We start from the raw sequence: 26,507 nt of genomic DNA, 5'->3' as shown, positions 1-26,507 counted from the left end.
AAACTTGGTCAAAAAAAGTTTGAAAATTTTGACCTAGGACAAAACTGAAACTACATATAATTTGGAAAAGAGGGAGGTAGAGACAATTCTTTAAGGTAAGACAACAAATATTGCATTATGACAAACCATGAACCGTCTTCTTGTTTCCAAATCTAAAGTTTGAAAGGTTCAACTCTCAAGTGTTTAAATAAAACATATTTGAAATATACTTTGCAAAACTTATAAAAGGTAAACACTTTTCATGGCCCAAATCTCATTTGAAGTTCCAGCCCAAAATTTCTTTTTCTTTTTGTTTCCTCTATTCAGCCCGGTCATTCTTTTCTTCGGGCCAAAAGGCAGCAGCCCACAAACCCCCTTCGCGCCTTCTTCGTTCCTCTGCATGGGCCTTGACCCATTCCCAGCCCAACAATCAGCCACCCGCCTCCACCTCTCCAACCTGGTCCTGGCCACGTTTGCACCAGCAGCACAGCCCACAACTGCCCCGCGCCCTCTCCCTCAGTCGCCGTACGGTTTTCTTGATTTGGATTTTTGGAATACGCAGCCACGGTAGTTTGCTGTATTTTTTTTAGGAGATTTTTTTTTAGTTTGCTGTATTTCATCCCTGAACCTGAATGGAAGTCGCTTGAATCTCCAACCCAAGAGATCGGATCCCCTACCTCAGAGAACAGAGACGGTGGCAGACTGGCAGGCAGCAGCTTGGCGCCTTCGCCTTCGCCTTCGCCTACCTCATTGCACTCGTAATCAGCTGGAGGGCAGTCTCGTCATTCCGGCAGCTCCTCCACCTGCCTTGCCTTGACCTTCCTATTCTTCCCCCACAAAGCACAGGGCCTTATCTGCTCTGCTGCTCTCTCCCTCCCCACCCGACGCGCCGCCTCCAATTCCAATCCGTGCTCTTGTGCCAAGTCAGGCAATCAAAGAGTCCAAAGATCCCAGCTTTCCCATGGTGGGCGGCGATCTCCCGCCTCCTCCTCCTCCCGAGGAGACGCCGCCGCCGCCGGCGGCGGCCGAGGAGCACGAGGACCTGATCGAGATCGTGGAGGAAGGGTCGGGTCGGCTGGACATCACCCGGTACGTGGACCACGTGCGGGACCTGTCGGCGGGCGCCATCGCGACGTTCGAGGGCACGACGCGGGACCACTTCGCGGGGCGGCGCGTGGTGGAGCTCCGGTACGAGGCGTACGCGGCCATGGCGCGGCGCCGCCTGGCGGCTATCCTGCGGGAGGCCCGGTCCCGGCACGCGCTGCGGCGGCTGACCGTGGCGCACCGTCTGGGCCCCGTCCCCGCCGGGGAGGCCAGCGTGTTCGTGGCCGCCTCCGCCACGCACCGCGCCGACGCCATGGAGGCGTGCCGCTACGTCATCGACGAGCTCAAGGCGTCCGTGCCCATCTGGAAGAAGGAGGTCTACGACGACGGCGAGGTCTGGAAGGAGAACCGCGAGTTCTTGGACCGCCACTCCGGCGACGCCCACGGCCATGGCAACGGCCACGGTTCGGCCGGATGCTGCGGGAGCAAGGTCAGGGTCCAGGAGGCTTGATGCTGATCAGCTGATGGATGGCGGCGCCTGGATCTCTCTCTCCATCGCGATCGCGATCCACGGGAGTGGGGTTCCATGAAATTCTCTGTACTACTCGATCTCCGTTGACTTTTTTTTTCTCAAATTTTCTTGCTGAAAGAGACTACTCCTTGTACACCGTGAAGATGAAAGGCAGATAGATGCGCTGAGAAAAGTCATAACTCAGAAGTTATGAGGGAAAATAATGGAACAGTAACTGAAGATTTCAGTTTGTTGGTAAGAAACGGCATCCTACCAACACATAGGAAAAATACACGAATTGCTGTGCTCTTTGAGGACGAATTTCTCTACTCTCCGAGGACTCTTTGAAATTTTACGAGAATTATACAGAAAATTTGCACGAATCAGTTTATTTTCATAGAAAATATAAAAGATTTTTCCGTAGTAATCCCAAAGGGGCTGAGCTAGGGGATTGCTGAAAGCCTGCAACTGAAAGGGATTTTTTTTATTATTTTTAATCTTTTTTATTCAATATTTGAATAATAATCGCTTCTAAAAAAATTTCGCTGAGACGACCAAACAACGTTGTCCCACCACATGCAATGGCGCGGATATCCGTCACGTTAGACGGCGTTTCTAACGTGGAAAATGTTGTCACGCCACCACCGCTAGCGTGACGGTATTGTTCTGTCGCACCACCGGGAGTGGCGTGACAAGACCAAATCTTTGAAAAATCATAACTCTTTGATACGACGTTGGGTGAAGATGAATTTATATAAAAATTATAGTTTTCGATGAGATCTACAACTTTATAGTTTTGAGTTTTTTTATTTGAGGACGTTAAGATGCTCAAAAAATAATATAAAATTTTAGAAGCATAATAACCGTGTACTAGTACTCTCGTATTAGAAAAATAATATCGTTTCTGTATATTGTCAAATGAAGATACTTTTTATATGAAAGTTGTAGCTCTTAATGAGATCTACAACTTTGTAGTTTTGAGTTTTAACATTTAGAGTCGTTAAGATGCTCAAAAAAGTAGTACAATAATCGCGTACTTGCGCTTGTCGCATTAGAAAAATAATATCGTTTTTGTATTGTGTCAAATGAAGGTACTTTTTATATCAAAATTAGAGGTCCCAATAAAATCTACAACTTTTATTTAAAAAGTAGTTTTATGTGACACCAAATAAGAAATATACGATTTTTCTAAACAGATAAGTTTTGATAAACGATTAATATGCTGCTAAAATTTTATATTAGTTATTAGAGTATGTCAACGACCTCAAATATGAAAACTCAAAACTATAAACTTGTAGATCTTATTAAGGGCTACAACTTTGATATAAAATGTATCTTCGTTTGACAACATACAAAAAAAGATATCATTTTTTAAATACGACGAGCGCTGGTACGTGATTATTATGGTGCTAAAATTTTATATTATTTTTTAAACATCTTAACATCCTCAAACGAACAAAAACTCAAAACTAAAAAGTTTTAGATCTCATCGAGATCTACAATTTTCATATAAAAATCATATTAATCCGACGTCGTATCGAAGAGTTATGATTTTTTGAAAATTTAGTCTTGTCACGCCACTCCCGGTGGCGCGACAAGACAATACTGTCATGCCACCGGGAGTGGCGCGACGAGCTTTTCCACGTCGGAAACGCCATCCAACATGGCAGATGTTGTCGCGCCACATGCGTTAGCGCAACAGCGTTGTTTGGTCACTGGCACGACCAAAAGGGTCAGATCTGAAAATAATTTTTTGAGCGGTTATTATTAAAATATTTATTAAAAAGGATTAAAAAATAAAAATTCTCCAACTGTAAGGGGATCGGTATAGTCCGAATCTGAAACTTGACAGGAGGAGGTGTTGCTTTGTAACTGAAACACGAGTGGGTGGTACTGCGAGGAAGGAGACCCCATGAGGAAAAATACAACAACGGAAGAGTAATAAAAGAAAAAGAAGTAAGGCAAATCTCTTTGTTCCCAACACCTTCTTGATTATTTTCAGAAGACGAAAGAAACAGAGGCCCGTGGCAAAAGATGGATGGGCAAATGTCGTGCACGACAAGGGTAGGAAAAAGAACACAGATGCTGGAATTCCACACATGATGGTTGGAATCACAATTACATAACCATTTTTCCTTTTTGGTTGGACTTTCGGCCTGTTCGCTGGTTGGTTTTTGGGCTGGTTTAGACTGGCTGGTGCTGGTTTATTGTGAGAGAAAAACACTGTTGGCTGGCTGATTTGGGCTGACTGAAACCAACAAACGAACATGCTGTTTGTCAACTGAACCATAGCCAGGAGAGGTTTGTGTATGGGGTGTGACACATTATACTATTTTTTTTAGACAAAAGGCATTGGCCCTACTTTATACTGAAAGCAACGGATTCTGGCGATACCAGTTTACAATAGTGTCCAGCAAGAAAGTAAACCTCCACTTCCCTCTAAGCCAACATCCAGAAGAAAAACAACCCCCAAGAAACAAAAGGAAGCTTACAAAGCAAAGCAATGGAAACAAAGCAAACTAACATCACTCCTACTGCTAGACCAAGGAGCAAAACAAGAGGGGGTCCCAAGTTGTCCCTTATTATTTACCTCCTACCAGCCTTGGCCCCGCGTCGCCCCATCTGGGCGACACAAGCGGCAACGCCACCGCCGCCAACCTCTCCTCCCTCCCTCCCCTTGCCTCCTCGTCGTCGCCGGAGCGTGTTGCGGGAGGCCGCGCAGCCGCAAGGATGGTGGCGGTGGGGCCCTTCTTCCTTCCTTCCTTCCCTCCTTCTCCCAACCTGGTGGTGGCTCAGTCCGGCGATGGGAGTGGTTGTTCTGGCGGCCGGTGCCCGGATCCACGGCACCAGTGGCCGGATCCGGTGACTCCAGCCCTCCCAAGGCCAGATCCGGCGCTCGTCCGCTTGGATTCGGCCAGGGGAGCAGCTGGTGCGGGCGGCGGCGCGCGGAGGGGACGGGATCGATGGACGGCGCGGCATGGTGCGGCGGGTGGCCGTGGACGGAGCTAGGAGCTGGCATCTGTGCGAGGACGACACCGAGCTCTTTCTTCGCTGCCTCATTCCTCCTCGTCCATGATGCGTCGACTACAGTGGCGGCGACAACCCAGTCCTCTACGGAAGTGGGGGATCAAGCACTGCTGAAGGTGGTTGCCCCCTTGCAGGATCCTGCGCTAGTGGGACTTGGGCCAACTGTGCGGTGGCCTGTGGGGTTGCGGCGCTGCCGTTGGTGACCGGCTACAGGACGCCACACGCGGGCGCAGCTGACGGGCCGTGGCCATTGTTGTGCATGGGGGTGAGGCGCCATGGCGAAAGTTTTGTCCGTCTTGGGCCGATGATGACGACGCCTCTTGGTGTCATTTTCTTCCTTGGAAGCGTCAATCGAACGGCCCTCTCCCCTTCGTGCAGCATGTCTTCTTGGGTGAAAACCTCGACCTTTTGGTCAGGCGTCGGTGGCGTCGTGTTCCTCCTTGGAGGCATCGTTTTCGGAAGCTCGTGTTTGGTCAGTCTGCAGCGGCGGGCAGCGTCGTGGCAAGAATGGTGGAGGCTTAGCTGAGAATTCAAGTTTGCGGTGTCCACGACAAAGAAAGGCTGTCAGGAGGAGGGCGGTGGCGCAGCGATTCGAGGGCCTCGCATCTGCTTGGCAGTATAGGGCGGCGGTTTGGTGAGACTGTACGCCACTGCGACCACGAAGTTGGCGAGGTGGCCGGCGTGGGAGGCGGCCACGGAGTTGGCAAGGAGGCCGACGTGGAAGGTGGTGCCTAGCAGATTTGCATTGCCGAGGTGACCTGCGTGGTGTGGCAGGGGGCGGCGACGGCTGTTTTCGGTGCAAGGAGGCGTTCTGACTGACACCTAGAGGATGTATGTGGCACTTTCTACCTTCGATGAGGCAGCTAGGTCCTGGAAGCTACGGTGCGCACGCTTGGATCTTGGTGGACGGGGTCGGTTTGGCGAGCGCTAGAGGCAGCTATGGCTTGCAACGGACTACGTCGATTAGCCTTGGTTGACAGTGGGGCTACCTCAGTGTGGGACAGCATCGACAACGATGGCGTTTTGTCCTGACGGCTCTGTCGTCTGGTTGTTGCGAGTGCAGTGTGGTGACCTATTTATAGGTGTTTAGGGGCGCGGTCGAGTGTGTGTTCTGTGCTGAGCTTCGGCCTGTGTGGCTCATGTCGATGTCCCAGTCCGATCGGCCAGAGTTTTTTTTTCTTCTCTTGAGTTGGTGCGTGTTGATGGCCCAATCCAACCGCCCATAGTTGTATCTTTTTATTTTGCCCAGTCTGAGCTTTATCTACTTTTTAATATAATCGGTAACTCTCCTGATTTGTTAAAAAAAAGGAGCAAAACAAGAACTCGAGCGTTGATCTCCTTGTTCAAGTTGTTGAAATGATACATCATATCATACTTCCCAAAATAGAAGTCTCGCTTCCCGAGAAATCAGTTTTTTTACTTTGACCAATTATATATAAAAAATATTAATATTTATAATATATAATTAATATCATTAGATAGATCGTTGAATATACTTTCATAATAAACTTATTTGGAGATATAAATGTTGCGCGTATTTTCTACAAACATAGTCAAAGTTAAGAAAGTTTAACCTGGACGTATCTCATAGCGACTTCTATTGTGGGACAGAGGGATTACATGGCTTATAATAAGGAAAATGTTGGTCCTCGACCCTGCTGAATATGCTTGTTTCCTTTGACTAGAATTATGTGTTTTAGTGTTCTTTTTTTATGCTTGATTAGACATTGATATATAAGACCGATGCTTATGTATTTCAATGTAGCTACAAATATCATTTTGCCAACGTTAGGTGGTTTTATAGTGTTTGGTGATCTCGAAACACCATATTTTCATATTGATTTTTTCTCCCATCGCAATGCACGGGTAAGACCAAGTAGAGAGAAAAATGTGAATTGGTTGTAAAATGGAAATGAGCGAGTAGTGGGTGATTGCTTGCCTCGCCTAGCTGTTTTGGACTATTCATTCTTCACGTGTATAGGCGGCGGATTAGGGCTAGCGTATTTCCTATTTCGAAATGGACTCCACGTGTGGGTCGCTTGAATGTGGTTGAAGGTACACTCTACCCTGTACTGATTATAAAAGACGACGTGGACAAACCAATAGACAAAAGTGGCCGGCTGTAGTTTAGTGGTTAGAATTCCACGTTGTGGCCGTGGAGACCTGGGCTCGATCTCATTTTTGTTATTATTTCTTTTCAGTCTTTGTTTTTCTTGGGTCTCTCGTTTGGAACGCAAGAATGCAGGAACAACAAATATTTCCCACGTTCCAAACTTTAGTCTTTCTTTCCTCTCGTGTGCGCAGGAGGTGACATAGGTCACGAGCGATGCTCACGCTGGATCATTATGGTTTTGGGGAGGAAGTATTTTATTTTGGTAAAAAAACGTTTATTTTTCAACCAAAATTTGGATGTTTATTTCGATGAGTTTCCGCTAATATCGATTCGTATTTTTATCAAGATCGAGGAGAACTCCGCACCTTCATTACCAAACTACTTACTTTTCCGAACCCTATACCATAGTTAAGGGTCCGTTTGGTTGGCATCGTAGTTTTCCACGTCCGACAAAACTGTGGTTGTTACAAAAAGTATGGGAAAGCAAATTGAAACCTCATTAATGGTAAAGTTTGACATGAAAATAAGTCTACGATATGTGAGACATGATATTAAGAAAGTGCGACGTGTTATAGTTGTGGCAATGAGCCAAACAACTGCCGAAATAATTATGGCATGACTAACTTTTAGTGCAGTTAGTTTTGGTCACTTTCTGTATTAAAGACTTATTTATAGTCTTGCATTTTTGTTATCTTATGAATCTTATGGTATGAATTAAAATTTACTTATCTATTGGTGGTAATGGCCCCGTTCGTTTCGCTGAAAAAACAAGCCGAAACACTGTTCCGACAGATTTATTGTGAGAGGAAAACACTGTTCCGACTGAAAAAAAACAAGCTAAAAAGTACGGATTATAAGAGAAGCGAACGGGGCCTATATCATACATTCATATTTAGTTAGGTTAACATGTGAAGCCAAGTTTCTTGATTACATGCCTTGACGTTACCGTTTTATAAAATTTGTTTTGTTATTATTATTATTCTCGTGATCTCTGTTTTCGTTTCTATTCTGGGCCTTATTAATTTTCATTTCATTTTCGTGGTAAAATACAAAAATGATAATGGGAAAGGGAAAGGGACTATTCTGACTAACTGCATTCGTTTTCATCCCTAGCGGAAGTACTATAGTTTTGCAAATCTTTGATAGGGACGTAAGTTTGCAAAAATGAATTTGATTTTTTTTTTTTGATTGAGGGGATGCAAAAATGAATTTGAAAATATATACAAATAAAAAATCGTGTCCAGCCCAGCCCAATCTTTCTGGCGGACGAACCCAATTCAAACAGCGGTTCGGCCCAACGCAATTCAGTCGGCCTGGCGGCCTGTCCAGCGTTCTCCGTTCCACCTCCACCTGTCTCGTGTTCTAAAAAAGAAAGGAAAAAAAAAACCTCCACCTGTCGCCGTCGTCCTCCTCCTGCCCCGCTCCGTCCTGTCCGCGGCTGGACGACTCCTCATGGCGTCGCCTCCTCCCGTGGCGGCCGACGGGCATCACAGCGTCTTCGTGTACGGCACGCTGATGGCGGAGGAGGTGGTGCGGGTCCTCCTGGGCCGAGCACCGCCCTCCTCCCCCGCGCTCCTCCCCGACCACCGCAGGTTCAGCATCAGGGGCCGCGTCTACCCGGCCATCCTCCCCGCCCGTGGCCACGCGGTGAGCGGAAAGGTCCGCGTCCGCCTCTCACCCTCTACATGCCAACCGTAACCCGTCGCAAATACGGAAGAAACATGGAGGCGAAGGCCGCCGCGACAGCTCCCGTCTGAATCCATTGCCTCTGCTCCATCCAGGTTCTCAAGGAGCTCACCGACAGGGAACTCCATGTGTTCGACATGTTCGAGGACGAGGAGTATGTGAAGACGACCGTCGAGGTCTCACTGATTGTGAGTACATTGCAACCATATTTGCATTGCACCATCTGATTCTGATCGACTGCCCATGCTTACTACCTCGCATTGTTCTGAACTTCTGATCCTTAGTAGCTCAGATGGTTAATGGTTTCATTTTCAACGATGAAAAAAGATGGTCTGGGGGTTTTGCAGGATGCACCGGAGAAATCACTCGCCTACGCGTACATATGGGGCAACGAGCGTGATCCTGACCTCTACGGGGAATGGGATTTTGAGGTCTGACTGAATGTCACCGTATGATGTTCGTGTTTGTGTCTGTATATGGTGATTCGATTTGTATTGATGTCTCGGTTTCTGGTCTGTAGGAGTGGAGGAAGGTGCATTTGGAGGACTACCTCGAGATGACTCAGGAATTCATGCAGGAACTCGGGCAATTTTAAACACTTCTCCCCTGGTTTGTAACTAAACAGGATCCTTGCAAATTACCATAGAATAATCTGTGTCATAGTATAGCCTCTCATATAGAGTCGACGAGTTACTGCTCCACGATGCATTTCTTCTGTGTTTTTGGAACATACAGATGTTACTTGAGCCATTTGGATGTGAACAAATCGACTCTTCTCTTCTGCCTGTTTTTGCTGTGCTGTCCTGTGAAATGATAAGGTTTCTGATTACTACTAGATGCCTACCACTAGCAGTGACGTTTACTGCTCTATATATTGGTCACCAACGATTAGGATCTGGATCTGACTAGTTGGCAGTAAAAAGTATATATAGAAATCTGTCATCAAACTTGACCAAAATGAGATGTATAGAGTTTCCTCGTAGTGACTGTGATAAAACCTGGTTATAGTCAAACAAAGTGCACCTACAAAATGGACACTGACAGGCTGTCCATTTGTAGATTTTCTGAAACTAGATAAGGAATAACAATGGGGAAAAACAAGAAAGAATAGCAGCATATGCAAGTTCACTTAAATGGGCCATTCGCATTAGACAAATAGTACTAATCAGTAGAACCTCTTTAATCTGCTTCAGTATTTTCTGAACTGAGACTCATAGTGCTACATGGGTTTCAAGCAACCCCAGGAGCAGTTCAATACAGAATTACAAATACTCTCCACCAAAATACTTTATCTTCAGATCTGCCTACTCTGCCTGAAGTTTAGATTTTGCCTAACCCTCTGTCCGACATTTCGACTCGCCACAGCTCTAGGTAAGTTTCATTCTTCTTGCCTACATTGTTTCAACCAGGACTACACATATATCTAAAACATACCCTAATCTGAGGAGTGCTCTCCCAGCTATAAAAGCCTAGACGTCTACAGCATCCTGCATTGCTTGGCGATAATTCTGTAGATGGCTGGACACTGGTTGCTTTTTGCAACCATAGTTCTCATCTCCCATTCTGAATTCATAATTGTGAAATGCAGTTCAACAACTAACACAGGGATGAAAGGAAATACTGTAAGCAAACTGTGTGTACGTACCTGTGATCAGGTCATTCAAATTGGTCGTAGAAGCCGATCGAAGGGTTACCAGGGTTCTGGTCACAGCGAGGCTTCCAGGCATTCCCACCATCTGAGCTGCTGCAAGCCTGGTTGGAGAGGACATTGTTCCCCAAATCACCATCTAAGCTCATCTGTTGCACTTCTTGGGGGGATAGGATCCTAATGCACTTCACACAATTCACAAACTCCCTGTATAATTCACATCACATTTTATTACGATAATAACCAACGAAATTCTTCTTCTATCATTTATATTCAGTGCATTTACAAAATTTACACACCCTATAAGCTTCAGCATATGCTTATCAATAAAAAGGAAGACACAGGCACATTGCTGTCCACTTTTGTACATTTTTTTTACTATATTACATTCCTAGACAGTATACACATCTACATTGGGCACTTCTACAATATTATTTTCTTGACAAATTTTCATAGTGAATACAAAATTTAATATAAAGCAAAAGCAGGAAGGTAAACTTACTCCCATGGGTCATCACCGAGAAGTAGGATGTCATCCTCATGGTCCTTGTAGACTAACTTCCAGCCTATTCTCTGTCGGCCCTCAAGTTGGCCCTCTATACCAAACATGCGGGCCAAAGCATGCTTCAATTCTTCATATCCAGAGAACCTACCTATGTCAATGGACCGGCCTACAGCTCCACGCTTGTAGACCTACAGGATTTATGTTACGGTCACTTTTATGAAAATGTTAGGTTCACATTCAAAAGAATGAATGGCCATAGCAAACAAAGCACATGCTCAAGAGTTTATGGCTCCAGAGTGAGCATGGTCATAGAAGGTCCCAATTGCCAAGTGTCCAGTCCTTAACAAGCTTTTAAAGCTATATGTGACCACCTCATCAACCATACATCCAAGCAAGCATTAATACACCTATCTCGTTTGAATCGTTATTTCAAAACTGCTTGACAGTAGCTGACTACTCAATTGACATAATAGCATGGCACCATATACTAGCACAGCTAAAACCATAAATGCGCTCTTGAAAAGATAGTTATACATTTGCTTTTCTACTAGTCTGAATATGATAGAATTTTGACTACCCTTTCCTTAAACTTTTTGACATGTACTTCACATATATTGTCATATCTGCTCCAATATTTCATCTTATATTTGGTGTCCAGAAGTGTATTCCATTCTTCCATTAAAGTCCCGCAATTCAATATTCAGGCATTAGTAAATACAACAACAAAAGTATACTGTTGAATGTTATAATATCAGTAAGTTGGGTTATGTAAAGAAGCACAAACCTTTGTGAATGTCCGCATTCTCTGTGGTGGAGGTGGAGGGGGCCAAGAATTTCTGTTCAACATGGCACCATCGTTGATTGCAGAATCAATTGAGTTAAAAGCTATATCAGACTGACCGAATGACTGTGAAACCATGGAAGTTGAGATCTCTTGTTGGGCATCCTTTTGTATTCGGTAATTGTTCTCAATATCAGTTGACAGATTAGGCTGACACTTCACAGGATTAAGTGCACTTACCAACAAGCCTTCTGTTTCCATAGGAAAGCCCAATGGACCATCATTGTTGATCCCAAAGAAGGCATTGTTAGTTGGATATTCTTCTTGAATTTCCACATCTGGAAGTGCATCTTTGAACATTTGTTGCTGATTGAAGTTAGAAGTGGGGAATCCTTGATGCAAAAGTCCATCTGTTTGGGTAGGCCATAATGAAGTTGCTGATGAAGCTGTTTCCAGGTTGTCTGTTGATGGTACAATGTTCAAAAGATTGTCATGTCCAGTCCCAACAGTGGGTGACTTTGAGGTGATTACATTCTCCTTCTGATTATGGTTCAACTTTGATGATTCCTTCATCATTATTGGAGTTGTTACAGCTTCACCAGATGTTGGAATTGACATCAGAGCAGACGATTGAGGCACCTTCTCCATGTTGACCTTGCAATGCTCATTCCTGCCAATGGTTGGGTGTGCCAAATGATTTCCGTTGTTGGCTGTAGAAGGTGATGTTGAGCAAGAAGGGATTTCCTCAGTTAGTACAGATTGTGTAGCACCTGGAATCATCAGTTGGCTTCCAGCTTTGGACAGAACGTTGGTTGATGAAATCAGTGGAAAGGCAATATCTGACACATCTGCAAGTGCAACTTGTTTCTGTGAAAGTTTCTGCTGTTCTTGCTTCATTGGTGGTGGCGCCTGTGATGCTTGCAGTGAAACTTTGCTATCTTGCTGAGGCACGATCCGCTGCTGGGCAAGTGAATGAGAACTCGATAGCTGCTGCATGTCCAAAAGTAACTTCTGCTGTTCCTGTATTAGCGGTAATCGTGAGTGTGTAACTGCTGGCTGTGATATAAGTGACTGTTGCTGTAGTTTCTGTAATAGCTGCAACTGAAGTTCCTGGTCAGACAATTGAGCATGTTGACCAGCCAGATTCACAAGTTGACCTGGCAACTTGTTTAGCTGCTGCTGCCGCTGCAGTTGCTGAAGTAAAAGCTGCTGTTGTTGCTGCATTTGAAAATTCTGGTCTTGGTGTTGCTGTGAAAGAAGCAGCTGTTGCTCACTGGTTCCCTGCTGGCACCTAGTTGGAGACGGCTGTTGTTGTTGTTGTTGTTGCTGCTGCTGCTGCTGCTGCATCTGAGTCTGGATAATTACCTGGGCCTGGACAAGATTGGCTTGAGCCTGGCTTAAAGGAATTGCTTGGTTAACGGGCTGTTGTTGCCTCTGTTGGTTGCCAACTTCTTGCTTCAGTTCTTGATGATTGGTGATGGCATCAGGTTGATTACAAGACAACGATCCCTTGGCAAGCTCATTTATAGGTTGCATTTGATGAGGGTGCTTGGAAGCATTAAGCTGTACACTGTTTTGTTGCAGGAGATGGTTCTGAACATATAACTGCCTTGCAAGCTCAGCGGCACCAAGGTTTTGCATGGCAGGGTTACTTATAGATCGCAGATACTCTGACTGTATGCCTGTATTAGCTAATGTGGAGCTCTGCTGCCTGTTCATGTTCATCCATTGAACCAAGCTCAGACCAGGCATTGTGGTGTTCTGGGTCTGAGCATCCTTTATGCATATCTCCTCACCAAGCCAAGGCATTGCCCTCTTGAAAAGGTTTTCCATCTCTGATGACTCGTCATCTGTTAATTCAAATATAAAAGTGAACCATGTAAACCATCAGAAGTAGTTGTCGTGATATGCAATTTGCATTGCAGTCTAAAACAGAAAGATGAACCTAAGGCTGATTTACCTATTTGCCTAGGGCGCTTTACGCCAAAGAAAGGCTGGGGGCATATGAAGAAAGGAGCGGCAATTGGTTCAATCTCCCACATTGAAACTTTGTTTCGCCTTTCACCTGCGGCAGACTCATCCCAACCAACCTACAAAATTACGCTACATCTGTGAATCAGGTACAAACCAAATCTGCCATCAATGGTGTGGCTCAGCAATCTAACCTGTAAGTTGCGCCACTGGGAGTTTTTCCATCTTACAGGATCTAGGTCACTTATCCCAGTTATCGTACCCATGTACCTGAAGAACATTGAATAGGCAACAAAAACACGGCTATAATTTAGAATTTAGAACAAAGAAATATAAATGCATTGTCAATAATGTGCCAAATCAAAATAGGTAAAAAGAGCCACTGTACCTTCTCATCCCTAATTCCTCAGTCTCGAACATCATCCGGAATCGCATTCCTAAAGATATTTGGTTACTATACAGTGCCTTCTGGTATTTGGCAAATGGGATAACAAACTCAGTAGGGCTAGCCCTGAAAGTCCACATTTCAGATCAATCATTGATAGTTACCGAGTTACATAAAAAGGCTGTTTAGGGCCATCAGGGTGGGAAAATTATAGTGTAGGAACATTACTTGCCTAGGGTTGTAAAATATGGTAAATGGGCTATTGTTGGCAGCAGCATGGGCCGCTGCAGCAAGCACCCCTATGTGCATACTGTCACTTGAAAGTACTGAAGAGGATATATTAGTTGGCTGCCGGCTAGCCCGCCTGATTCCCAGTAGAAGTTGCTGCCTTTCATCCCTAAAATCATGATGAAACCAAACATAGATGATATTCACACTCCAATTTTGTTCATTATTTCACAGGTAAGTTGGTAAGAATCTTTACTCTAGAAAGAACCAAGACAAGCTTTTGCAAGAGGAAAATGATCATGAAACTTACCTAACAAAAATGACAGAATCACCAGCAAATAGTCTCTTGCCGCCCACGAAAAGACTCCACCCAGTGGTTAGTAAATGTCTTTTTGGCTGACCTGATCATAGTAAAGTACAAAATGATTCTTAGTATTTAAACTTGCATTTACAGTCAAGGACCTCTAATGTTGGCAACAGTAACAGTAAAGTTTCCCTTGCAGACCACCCAGAACATAAAAGAATCATGTGCAAGGTTCTTCAAATGCATGAAACTTCATGGGGAAATACTTGCATAAAAACTAAAAGAGTCCTGCTACTGCCATTTTGTAGCAATGAAAGTGCTATATTTTCCCCACCTCGAAATATATGGCGAAATGTCCACACATTGTCATGTATGTCTCTGGCTTGAAGTTCTTGAGCTGGAGGCTGCATACTGAAGTCCTATAGAGCAGACCAGGAGAGTAAAAATATTACAATGGCACTATGATGTTGATAAACAGCAAGCATTTTGTTGCGACAATGTTAGATATTCGATGCCTGGATACCAGTGGAGGTAATATCTTCTCTGCAGCACGGCGAGGCACAGAGAAGCCTCCATGTGTACTTGTATCACTTGCAGTAAGTGTCTTACAGAAGAACTCCATCTGTGGCCTTGCATGTTTTAATGCAAGCTCCGATAGCTGTAAAGCCTCTTTTCCATACTAAACCAAAGTCAAAGCCATGGTTTTAGGACATTGGAACAAGCAAGAGACTTTTGGAGAACCACAAGTTCTAGATGCTCACTGTGTTCACTGGCTGAAGAGTCATCTGTGCATACACCTCATCAGTGTCTGGGTCCGCCTGAGGACAAAAGAGAGATGGTTTTAGAATTGGTGATTGCAAGCTCCGTGTCAAAAGGACAGGATAGGAAGTGTACATTACATGCAAAGTAATACTGTGAAGAAGACATGTCAACTTTGAGGGAAGATTTGGGTAGCTTGGCACATGTGCATCAATGTCCTTTTGCATAGAAGCTGCAACCTGAATCAGAAGGACAATAAGTCCAAGCATAACATTCCGTTTGGAAGAAAGTGAAAAATATTAGTATTCAAATATTCAAGGTAACTTTTTGTCTTAATCTCGGAAGACATTAAATTGCAGGCAGATTAACCAAGCAATATGGGAACTAATATCTTTTCATTATTTTCCAGTAATACGCCACAACTTTTCCTGTATTCATTGTTGCATTACTGTCAGTCAGAATAATGTATGGGGAAATGTTTATCTTTGTGGTGTTGTTATTTCAAAATGTGCTAGTGTGGGGACTCATCAGTACTCTGCGGATTTTGCGATAAAAGATTATTTCATGAAATGATTAAGAAAGTAGAGCCATTCGAACATGCTTCCCCTTTTGCTAACCCTTTCTGCAGATTGACTAAAAAAATGAAGCGGAAAGTAGTCTGCAGTTTAAAAGGAGCACCGCATGAGTGAACTTTTCTTAGATAAACTCTTTATAAGTACTGTGATAAAGTCCTCTACCATCATGCGCAACACAACCAGATGTCATAAAAACAAAAGGACTTCATTTCCTTTACTTTTCTTCTGAAATAGAAAGATAATTTAAGTTTTCATCTTTCTGAAAAGAATACTAGACCTCCCCAGACTGGCTTTGGGATTAAGATTTTTATAGAGCACCATGACTTATGATAAAAATAACATTTCATAATCATGTTATTCCAGTGCCAAATCTGGAAGCTGGGACAAAAATTACCCATCCCAGGACCATAAATGCAAACAACCCACATGCACAGAAGATGTTTTATGTACGTCAAGCCGAAATACTGTTTAGGCTGATTTTTCGTGAGAGAAAAACACCGTTCCGGTTGAAAAAACAAGTACTGATTATAAGACAAGCGAGCAGGCCCAAACTCTTTGCAAGGAAATAGTGCACAGCACCCCAGAAACAAACAGAGGAAAGAAGCAAGTAGGACCCCAATAGTTCCAACTACTTTGGCAATGAGCTAACATTAGCAGGTTCTTGCACTGGAAGATATCAGCAACCGAGTGAAATCTTCACATTTCTAGTGAAGAATGAGAATCTTCTTGCACCAAAAAGATCTGAATCTGAATGAAAAAAAATCACCAAAAATCTGGTAGTAAAGCAGATTATGGGGAAACTATTCCAGTTAGCTCAGCAACAATCAGTAGGCTCCACCAACAAATCAACAACTGTTTTTCATTTTTATGACTGCACTGATAGTAGTACCCTTTCTGTTATATCCCTTTTATAAAAACCAAAAACATTTTAGTAATAAACTCAACATGAAGCAAAAAAATCACAGAATGAAAAAACACAACTTTTCACCTGAAAATACAGAATCAAACAACTTTTCACCTGAAAATACAGAATCAAACTACAAACTCTGCACAAGTATCACAGAACACCGACATATAGATGACCAATTGAAGATTTGGTCGCATGATCCCATATAGAAGATGCCGAAGAAGCATCAGCGGATGTTACAAGAACAGAGCATCCCAAAGGCTGTAGCAATGGCGTCAAGCCGTCAACGACCGTTACGGCGTGACGTCAAGAAGCAGGAGCAGCTCGGGGAGGAGGAGGGCGCCGTGTCACTCACCTGCTCGCTGTGGCCCTGCGGGAAGTAGACGACGAGGCTGCCCACCGGCGGCAGCGACACGAGCGGGCCCGCGCAGGCGTACCACAGGTCGGCGTTGATCGCCGGCGCCTTCCGCTCCCCTGCGGGCGCATGCCGACGCCGGCGTCAGCGACACGACACGAGAAAAAAAAGGCGACGCCTTTCTGAACTTGGGCACAAGATACGCAGCTCGGAAACGCGACCTGCCGCCGGCCGGCGACGCGCGCGGCGTTCCGTCGAGGCCGGCGACAGACGCACGCGCAGAAGAGGAGGAAGGTGGTGAAAGAGGTACCTTCGCATGGCGCTGCGCCAGTGGAGGCGGCCGCGGCCGCGGCCGCGGGGGCAGGGACGGGCGCGGGCGCTACGACACCAGAGCTCGCCAGGGACTGCTTCATGGTCGCGTTGCGTGGCCACGCGGGAGCTTCACTGGTGGCCCACGAGCACGGAGCAGGGGCGGCGCGGCGTCGCTGCCAGCTAGACAGCGCGCGCCGCCGGCAGGGCGGGTCGTTCTTGGCGGAAACAACCTACTACTACTACCTGCCTATAGGAGTAGTTGCTCCGGACGCGGCGCTAGGCGAGCGGCGTGGCGGCGCCTCCCCGACAACGCGAGCAGCAGCTCACGAAGACCAAGGGCCGTCCGCTAGAGAGAGAGAGAGAGGGAGGAGGTGCTGAGCTGCTGGCTAGTTGGTGCGTTGCCTCGGGAGTTAAAACGAAACGCTCCTTGTTTCTCTCTTTTTCCTCGTCTTCTTGCGAGACTGGAGAGAGAGAAAGAGGAGGTGAAAGGCAGCAAGAGGATGCCCTCTACTCAGACCACTCTCTGCAGCTCTCAGCTCAGCTCAGCCCAGCCGCGTCCGTCGTCTCTGACGTTTTGTAGTAGTATCTGTAACGAGCGGGAGATGCAGCGGGGACTGAACACTGTTCAATCTTAAGTCAACCTTCTACACTATAGAACTTTACCTAAAAATTCATAGAAGCTCTACAGTAATTTGCACTGCTTCGATTTAGGTAGGGGGGCTTGAGTCCCCCGCCCCACTGCTGGATCCGCCCCTGTCTGTAACTATAATAAAATGATAATCTTTTTCCGTACTGTGAAAAGATTTTTTTCTAAAAGCTTTTTATATGCTTTAGCCTGTGCCTCCATAAGATCGTAGAATTTATTTTTGTTAGAACATGACCACAATAATGGGCCGTGTTACAGTGACCATGATAGCGAGTTTACCGTGAGGAGAGACGACGACTTCGATCGTGTGCTCATAAAGATAATTGGATAATTTAGCATCCTATAAATCTAGGTTAGTGTGACACGAGAGTGGATTTTAGAGGTTGTCCGGTAGGGCTTCTTCTGAGGGGCTCCTCTGTTTTTTCACTGGAAAACGGCTCCTCCAACAAAATATTTGGCAGGCTCCTCCGAAGGAGCCAGAGTCGAAGCTGAGGAGGAGACCTGACAAACAAGCCCTTAGAATTGTGTAAATGTCAACTCATAACAAGCCGATTTTGTTAACGAGTGTTCTGTTTGTGTTCTCTTATAAATCTTCGTGCTAGCTACTATAACTTTGATTGGAAATGTAAGTCCACGAAGATATCAACGTGATCTCTGACATACTGCACCACACTTTGAATGCCAATATCTATAAACATATTGTCTTATTATCAAATATGCTCTACGTTGTTCACAAAAAAAAAATGCTCTACGTTGCAATGAGAAATTCTGTGGTCACCTAGACTAGTCCGTACGAATGACAATGAGGTAATATATCTTTGTTGGATTTGATTAGGCTTGTCATATCTTATTTCAACTAGATCAATTACTTCATTCATCCCTGAATAAATCAGAACTTAGAGTTGTCTTAAGTCAGAGTTTTTAAGATTAGTCAAGTTTATAGAAAAGAGTGCCAAGATTTATAAAACCAAATTAGTATAATTAGATACATTATAAAAATATATTTTTATAATATGCTTATTTTGTGTTATAAACATTTCGGCTCTTTTCTGTAAATTTGGTCAAACATAAAAAAGTTTGACTTAAGACAAGGAATTGATTTATCTAGAGATGGCGAAATTAAATTGCGAGGCCATAATAAATGTTAAATGCAATAAAGGATTAACCTTGTATGGAAATCGACTGGAGATTGATTCAGCTTAAAGGGATGGCTATTTGTATGCATCTGTTGTAATGTTTAAGAAATGTAGAAGGTGAGCCATGACATGTCAGCATAAGTGGTGTGATGACAAGAAAGGACAATCTTTGGGCCTCAGACTCTTGCCATGTGTTTAAGTTTGCCACCCCGGTCTTTGACTCCGGCCATAGGTCTACTTTTGAAACCCATGATGAAAACGAAAAAGAGTGGAAGTGAGGTAATTCTCTATCGTTTTGACACCCATGGTAGTGACCTAGGTTTCAGGCTCGTATTGTAGGTCTACATTTGCTATCCATGAGAGCAAAAAGAGTGAGAGTGAAAAGACAGACGGACGGGGTGAGAGTAGGGACAGATGAAAGAAATTTATGGTATCAATATTAGGTGTATATATATATATATATATATATATATATATATATATATATATATATATATATATATATATATATATATATATATATATATATATATATATATATATATATATATAAAGTGATATATTATGAAAGTGCTTTTTTATAATGGATATAATAATTTCAGTCTTTCTTGTTAATCTATATAAAATTTTAGGTATTCGTATTTCAAGGTAAAAATAATTGACTCATACCCTAACTCAAAGGGCTTTGTTCTCTAAAAACGGCTATGCCTTATGGAGAATCTTGTGTAATGTAGCAGAGTTGTTTGTCGCTGTCTTTTTAAAATAAACTAGAAGTCAATAAAACCAAAAAACTAACTTCACCAGCTCTAGTCCCTCTAGATATTGTAACATGAGCTAGAGCCAAAAAAAAAAAAAAACTCCTTCCAAAGAGACCTTAACATAAGCCTAGATTGATTTATATTTTCAACCGTGTTTAAATCTAGGGGCTAAAGTTTAGGGTGTCACATCAAAGTGTCATATGTGAGTGTTCGGATAGTAATAATAAAACAAATTATAAAAGTTATCAGTACCCCATGGAACGAATTTATTAAGCCTAATTAATCAATTAGTAGCACATGTGTACTGTAACTTTATTGTAGCACCACATTGTCGAACCATAGCCTAGTTAGGCTTAAAAAATTTATCTCGCAAATTAATCACAATATGTGCAATTAATTATTTTTAGTCTATATTTAATACTTTATGTATGTGTCCAAACATTCGATGGAACACAGACTAAACTAAACTTTAGGGGGGTTAAAAAAGGCCTAAGGCCTCGTTTAGATGCTGAAAAAATTTCAACTCGATGAATAGTACCACTTTCGTCTTATTTGACAAATATTGTCGTGGACCAACTAGGCTCAAAAGATTCATCTCGTGATTTCCAACTAAACTGTATAATTAGTTATTTTTTTTACCTACATTTAATACTCTATGCAAGCGGCTAAAAATTGATGTGATGGAGAGAAAGTGAAAAAACTTGAAATTTTGGTGGCATCTAAACAAGGCCTAAGGAAATTTTACTGCACCTCCTCTGTCAAGAAAGCGTCTGTCTCCCAATCATCTCAGCACTGGTACTAGTGGACCTACTCACTTCAGAAGCGAAATAGTGCATGCAAATAAACAAATATAACAACAAAACACCATTGGGCAGGCATAGCCTTTTTCATTAATTATTAATTAACTACCTTGCGTATGAAAGTGGAGTGGGTCCATATATATTAGTCGATTGCGCATGTATGCCACGTGAATTCCAGGAATATACGACGCCTTACCCTTTTGGCTAATCGCCTGCTACTATTCTTTCCTGTTGCAACTATTCTTATATATACTGCTACACACTTATATTTAGAAAATAGAAAAGAGTATATAGTTCAAGTAGCCAAAATTCGTGTGTTTAGTGAAACAATAATAATCCAACACGGCCGTTCGTCCTGTTCAGACACAGCTATGTAAGAGCGGGTCCCATCTCTCTCAGGAACAAAAAAAAAATCTTCATTCTCTCGTACGCTTATTCGCGCCAGCACCTGAAGCAGCGTGATCGCTCATCCATCTGCCCCCTTCCCCACCGTGCGCTCGTCGAGCCCTTCCCCATCGCCGGCCGCGTCGCGCGCCCTCGCTCCCTAGACCGTTCACTTACGTCCTAGTCACCTACGCCGCTCGCTTGCTCGCTCGCCGTCCGTTCGTTGTCTGTCGCCGTTGGGCGTGCCGCTGACCTTGCCATGGCTGCTGGGACGCACATGCTGTGGCGCCTCAGGTCTTCCCCAGCCAAGCCAAGGGCACCCACGAGCATGGCCGGTGCTGTGCTCGCACTCCGCCACTCGCCGCCGGATCCTCACCCCGACGATCAGAATCGACCGGCCCGGCCTTCCCTCTCCTATGTTACAAATGTATGCTTCAAGTGTTTCAAATGATTCAGATGTATGTTGCAATTGTTACATATGGATGTTGCAAAAGTAGATCGAGATGTTGCACATGTTGTATATTTTTGCAAGTGTTTTCTGTGGTATGTTGTAAGTGTTTTGAAAAAATGTTTCATCTCAGACGTATGTTGCAGCAAGTGTTTTTCTCCGGATGTTGCATTTGTTTCGCACACATATTGCAAGTGTTTTATTTAGATGTTGCATATGTTTCACACACATGTTGCAAGTATTTATCTAGATGTTGCATATGTTGTTACACATGTTGCAACAGTATGTTTCAAATGTTTCATCCGTATCCGACGAATGTTGCATCTAAGTGTTTCATGTTGCAAGTGTTTCACGGGGCACGGTGAGTGATGGACGCACAGCCTGGGCGTCGGGGGATGGGGGGCGGCAGAGCTGGGGACCGGTGGACGAGGGGAGCAGCGAGCTGGGGGTCGGCTCCTGGGTCCCGCCCACGCGGAGAGAGAGGAGGGTGTCAAGGGGAAGGAGCGGGGCACAACTGGGGGGAGGGTGCGCGTGCGATGTGGGGGCAAGGCGGACGGGGGATGGGCTGCGCGGCCATCCATCCGGACGCGAGGAGCGGCAGTCACAACGTCGAGAGCGGGGTGCAAGTGTAAGTCGGAGCGTGGCAGACTGAGGCGGGTTGTGCGGACGTCCGGCCACGCCCTTAGTGAAAGCATGCTGGCGGATCCTATGCACGTGGTAAGTAGAGCATAGTTTTTTTTTTCCTTTACGTAATGTAAAGCATCTCCGCTTCACCCTCCTCAGAGAAGAGGTGTGTTTGGTTAATTGGTTCATGGACGGGGTTATTGCATCAAATATCCGAACAAGAAGATAAAGGTTAAGTGTGACTGTATTTCGGAAAGAGTGAGTGTTTGACGAGGGCGAATGCAGAATAAACTGAGCTTTTGGTTGGTTGCCTGCAAAGTGGATACAACCTAACTACTTGTAGGATGGACGCGTGGGCCTATCCTCCTCATCTCGCACCCATTGGGACAGGTTCGGGAGAGACGGCCAAATCAGTCGCATGAGCAAAGCTTGAATGGGAGCGCAACTGTAGGATGGACGCTCATGCAAACATATATCCAGCAATGCAGCGCAACATAACGGAACAGAATATCCAAGCACCCTTCTCCGTAGTTCATAAGGACGGACAGTTGCTGGCTCGTAAGAACCGAGCATCCAAACATATATCCAAGACAGAGTTGAGCCCAAAAATCTTTTCTTTTTCTTTTTGTTAATGTAGCATCCGCTACTCATCTACTCAGAAGCGAACAAGCCACAAGAGCTTTCAGTGTCAAGTCTAGTGAATGCAACTTTCATTTAACAAATCTACATATATTCAAGTCTATTAATGACCAAACTTAAAAAGAAGGTTGATTTTGTGGATTCTAGTAGGACATGAAAAGAACAGAGGTACTAAGAGCATCTCCAAGAGACATTATAAATTTTATATTTCATATCTTCATTTAGTTATCCACTTCATAAAAATTCTTTCTCCATGATCCAACATATTCCATCAGACTAGCTGTATCTCCGCAGGCCGGCTAGCCAAATTTAGCTTCCGAGGCTCACACGATAGCATGTGGAGTAGGATAGCAATCGCATTGGCTAGTCTGTTATTGGCCAGTTTTCTAGAGTTTTGGCTAAAAATAATAATAGCAAGTTATATAGCAATTCTCATGGACATGCTCCTACCTTAACTGTAGTGCGTTCATAGACAACCTTGTACATACATATCCTGTACGTAGCTTTAGTTTCGCCCACTGGACACCTGCCTACGCTTATATATATGTAGTATACTCTATTTGCATGTCCAATAATTTAACGTGCATGGCAATACCAATGATATATAGAATGTTTACTGCTGCTTGTGGTGGTGTGCACATGCATGTTTGTCAACAGCGTGCTCCCTCCCACAGATCCTTCCAAGAAATTAAGACGCAAATTCAGATGAAATTCTTCATCAGAGGTGTGAATGTGTGATCCATATCATATAATTATTATTATGATAATATGATGCACCCAACCCACCACATCATACCCTTTTGGAGCTCCTAGTGTACTTTCTGACCTGTAGAATTAGAAAAGGCCGATTTGGCATGTGAATTAGCTAGTAGGATCATCAGAGCAACGTATGATTGCGTGGTTAGTTGAGATGTTTAAGGTATCCACTCCATCTGGTTGGCATGGCAATTGCAATGCCAATGAGAGACAGGAGGACATGTCCAGCTACTTGAGCCTGTCATACAGGGACAGCCCGCCGGCCGGCCCGTCCGATCTCCTCTCGGCAACCACCACACCATCTCATCTCCGTGTTGGACTCCACCTGACCTGAGTGGTGTCCAGTTCCAAAGGGCTCCGTAGTAGCTTAGGGTCATGACTGTTATATTATTGCATTTTCTTCTCTCTCTTTTTGGTTTCTTAGATTTTTGGTGATTTCTGCTATAGTGATCATGTCCTTTTAAGGGGTTGTATGAGTCACCTAAACTTCTCCTTTTCTTCTTAATATAATGATATGCAACTCTAGAGATGACTGTATGTTTAATTATTTTACTGCAAGGTTTAAAGATGTTCAATTCCTAATGATCAATGCTCGGTTATTACGAGTAAGCAGCCTGTTCGTTTCGGCTGAAACGATCGTGGATTATTACTGCTGGCTAGTTTGGTGTGAGAGAAAAATACTGTTCTGGCTTATAATCCACGATCGTCTATGACCAAACGAACAGGATAAAGAATAAGCAACAGGTTGAATTCAATAAGTACTACTAGTAGTACCATGCAAATCGAGCCATATTTGTTCTACCTTAAATACAATGATACGTAAATATTTTGTGTATTCGAAAAAAAAAACAAGCTACGACTACGAGGGCATTCATACCTGACTCATTTACCTTGGGTCTACCTTAATTGGAACTAGAAAATGAGTGGATCTCGAATGTCTCGTGATGAGTGATGAGATTGCTTGCGGACCCAGTCTTTATGTTACATATCCACTTAGGGCGTCCTAACAAGACCTTCCTAACTAGTTATTTGATTACGTGGAGGAGAGAGGACCTCCAAAAATCTACTCCCTCCAGATTGGTAAAAGAAGTCGTTTTGGACAGCGACACGGTCTCCAAAGCATAACTTTGACTTCCTATTTTTATAAAAATATTTATTGAAAAGTGATATATGTGTATTTTTATGAAAGTATTTTTCAAGACAAATCTATTAATGTGGTTTTCACATTTTCAAACTCAACATCTTAAAAGTTATTTATGATTTATATTCCCAATGTTTTGCCCAAACCTTGTCCAAAACGACTTCTTTTACCAACCTGAAGGGAGTAGTCACGAATTCGTCGTCTAGCTCGCTCTGTTTCCCACGAATCTATTGTCCCTACCTGCATGACCCCACTCATAAAAAACTTAGGAAATAAGAAAAAAAATCGCTCTCCAAAGAGAGCTTGTATATAGCCACCGTCTAAAATTCTAAAAGGTGCCTGGTTATATAGCTGTAAGGCTTCGACACGGACGACGGCTAAGATCCACTCTACACATTGAATGAACCACTCCTGCTAATTAATTTGTTTGTGTTTTCGTCCTCGCTTCATGCAAAAGAATCGATCTGGAGTTAATAGCCTCCCAGGTACAGGCTTTTAAGCTGGTTTGGCTCTGGGTCTCACATCCACCCACCCTCAAAGTATTCGACGTCCTCGTCGAACGCTGAACCAAGCTACCTAGTAGGACAAATGTCCAGGACCGACTCTCTTGGCCACGTCCGTATTCCCAACTCCCCGGCCCAAGTGCCATGCTCTTACAGAGCCATGCGCAACCTGTCCGAGCTCCCGAGCCATATGTCCGTAAAACCGCGAGAGTTGGCTCTGAATACCATTTGTAATGCCCCGACCCGAAATGACGGCTAAGATCCACTCTACATGTTGAATGAACCACGCCTGCTTGTTAACTCGCTTACGTTTTTATCCTCGCTTCGCGAAAAAAGGATCGATCCAGAGTTAACAGCCTCCCAGGTCTAGACTTTTAAGCTGGTTCGGCTCTGCTTCAGCTTCCGAAGTGGTACTGATTCGGGTGCTACAATGTTTTTCTGTGATACTACAGTAACTCACATCTGGACTGGCCCCTTGGGCTGGGTCTCACAATAGCCGGCCAAAGAAAGTCATTTCAGTTTTGCTTGTGCTAGCAAGGAAAAGCTTACCGGGTACCTTGGTTGGAGTACCACACGAGGTGCATTGCTCTACATCCTCACTACTCAGCGAGGCAGCATATGTCAAGCAAAAGGAAACAGGATCGCCTCTAACTTGTTATAACGTGTGGACCCTGTCCGTGGGCTGGCTAAGTCTAGTCAGCAACTCTTGAGCTAGATACTATGGTCCTGTTTGGTTGGCCACCACCGCTAGCCAAACTACAAGTTGCCACACCCTGTTAAAGTTGTTGATTGGTTCTTTATTCAAATTTGACACGCCACAACCCTCTATACTAGCTAGCGGTAGTAAGGGGCGTTCGGATCCGGTGACTAAAATTTAGGAGGTGTCACGTGAGGATATCGCATGAGGTATTCGGATACTAATAAAAAAATAAATTACAGAATTCGTCGGTACTCTATGAGACGAATTTACTAAGCCCAATTAATCCGTCATTAGCACATGTTTACTGTAGCAATACATTATCAAATCATTGACTAATTAGGATTAAAAGATTCACCTCGCAAATTAGTGGCAAGCTATGCAATTAGTTTCGTAATTAGCCTATATTTAATACTCTATACATGTGTCCAAACATTCGATTGGACAACACTAAAGTTTAGGAGGAGAAACCAAACACCCTAGTTCTCGCCACAGGTGTGGTGCCAGTTTTTGCCGCCCGAGCTTGAGGTGCCGCTACAAGCTCGGCATGGCGCGCTGCGGTTGGCAAGCAAACATGCCATAAAGGCCGCCGGGTATATGAAACCTCGAAACCAAACATTGTCCACTAAACCAGACACGTTCTATTACTTGTACTAATTTACATCAATTGTAGTTTCTTTTACGATATGGAACCAAAAGACTATAAGTAGAACCTTAGGTAATAAATGAATGGGCCATGCAGGCGGGCTAGGGGCCACCGAGCCCACTCACTTGGCCCGGCCCAGCCCGCGCGTTGGAGGCCACCAAAAATGAATCGCTGTGGTTGCAGCGCGCGAAGTGTCACTAAAAAAATATTCTACGTGCTCGTAGAGTGCTAGAATGTCT

At 44.1% G+C, this 26,507-nt stretch overlaps 3 protein-coding genes across 6 annotated transcripts; 2 read left to right on the top strand and 1 right to left on the bottom strand.

Moving 5' to 3' along the window:
• The first annotated feature begins 764 nt into the window (after window positions 1-764).
• Window positions 765-1,797, top strand: LOC136475647 (molybdopterin synthase catalytic subunit-like). The gene has a single exon (XM_066473226.1). It carries the CDS (start codon window positions 941-943, stop codon window positions 1,532-1,534), a length of 594 nt encoding a protein of 197 aa, XP_066329323.1. The 5' UTR covers window positions 765-940; the 3' UTR covers window positions 1,535-1,797.
• A 6,262-nt stretch (window positions 1,798-8,059) lies between these two features.
• On the top strand, window positions 8,060-9,126 carry LOC136475649 (AIG2-like protein D). The gene is made up of 4 exons (XM_066473227.1): window positions 8,060-8,333; window positions 8,456-8,548; window positions 8,708-8,791; window positions 8,881-9,126. The coding sequence occupies exons 1-4, from the start codon at window positions 8,127-8,129 to the stop codon at window positions 8,953-8,955; spliced, it is 459 nt and encodes a 152-aa protein (XP_066329324.1). The 5' UTR covers window positions 8,060-8,126; the 3' UTR covers window positions 8,956-9,126.
• A 358-nt stretch (window positions 9,127-9,484) lies between these two features.
• On the bottom strand, window positions 9,485-17,621 carry LOC136475643 (auxin response factor 5-like). 4 transcript variants are annotated; one of them, XM_066473220.1, is made up of 15 exons: window positions 17,089-17,621; window positions 16,779-16,897; window positions 15,082-15,180; window positions 14,944-15,000; window positions 14,706-14,861; window positions 14,517-14,601; window positions 14,189-14,279; window positions 13,883-14,047; window positions 13,654-13,776; window positions 13,460-13,535; window positions 13,255-13,384; window positions 11,298-13,144; window positions 10,511-10,701; window positions 10,006-10,215; window positions 9,485-9,923 (listed from the first exon to the last, which is right to left on the bottom strand). In XM_066473220.1, the coding sequence occupies exons 1-14, from the start codon at window positions 17,189-17,191 to the stop codon at window positions 10,017-10,019; spliced, it is 3,441 nt and encodes a 1,146-aa protein (XP_066329317.1). In that variant the 5' UTR covers window positions 17,192-17,621; the 3' UTR covers window positions 9,485-9,923; window positions 10,006-10,016. The 4 variants fall into 4 exon arrangements, with proteins under 4 accessions (XP_066329317.1, XP_066329318.1, XP_066329320.1 ...); XM_066473221.1 differs by lacking the exon at window positions 16,779-16,897 and having other exon boundaries at window positions 17,089-17,137; XM_066473222.1 differs by lacking the exons at window positions 9,485-9,923; window positions 10,006-10,215 and having other exon boundaries at window positions 10,603-10,724.
• Between the last annotated feature and the right edge of the window lie 8,886 nt (window positions 17,622-26,507).

The sequence above is a fragment of the Miscanthus floridulus genome, chromosome 8 (genome assembly GCF_019320115.1).
Source record: "Miscanthus floridulus cultivar M001 chromosome 8, ASM1932011v1, whole genome shotgun sequence".
In the NCBI taxonomy this organism is placed as follows: domain Eukaryota; kingdom Viridiplantae; phylum Streptophyta; class Magnoliopsida; order Poales; family Poaceae; genus Miscanthus; species Miscanthus floridulus.
The sequence above is the reverse complement of the archived record's forward strand: the minus strand, read 5'-3'. Positions and strand labels throughout refer to the sequence as shown.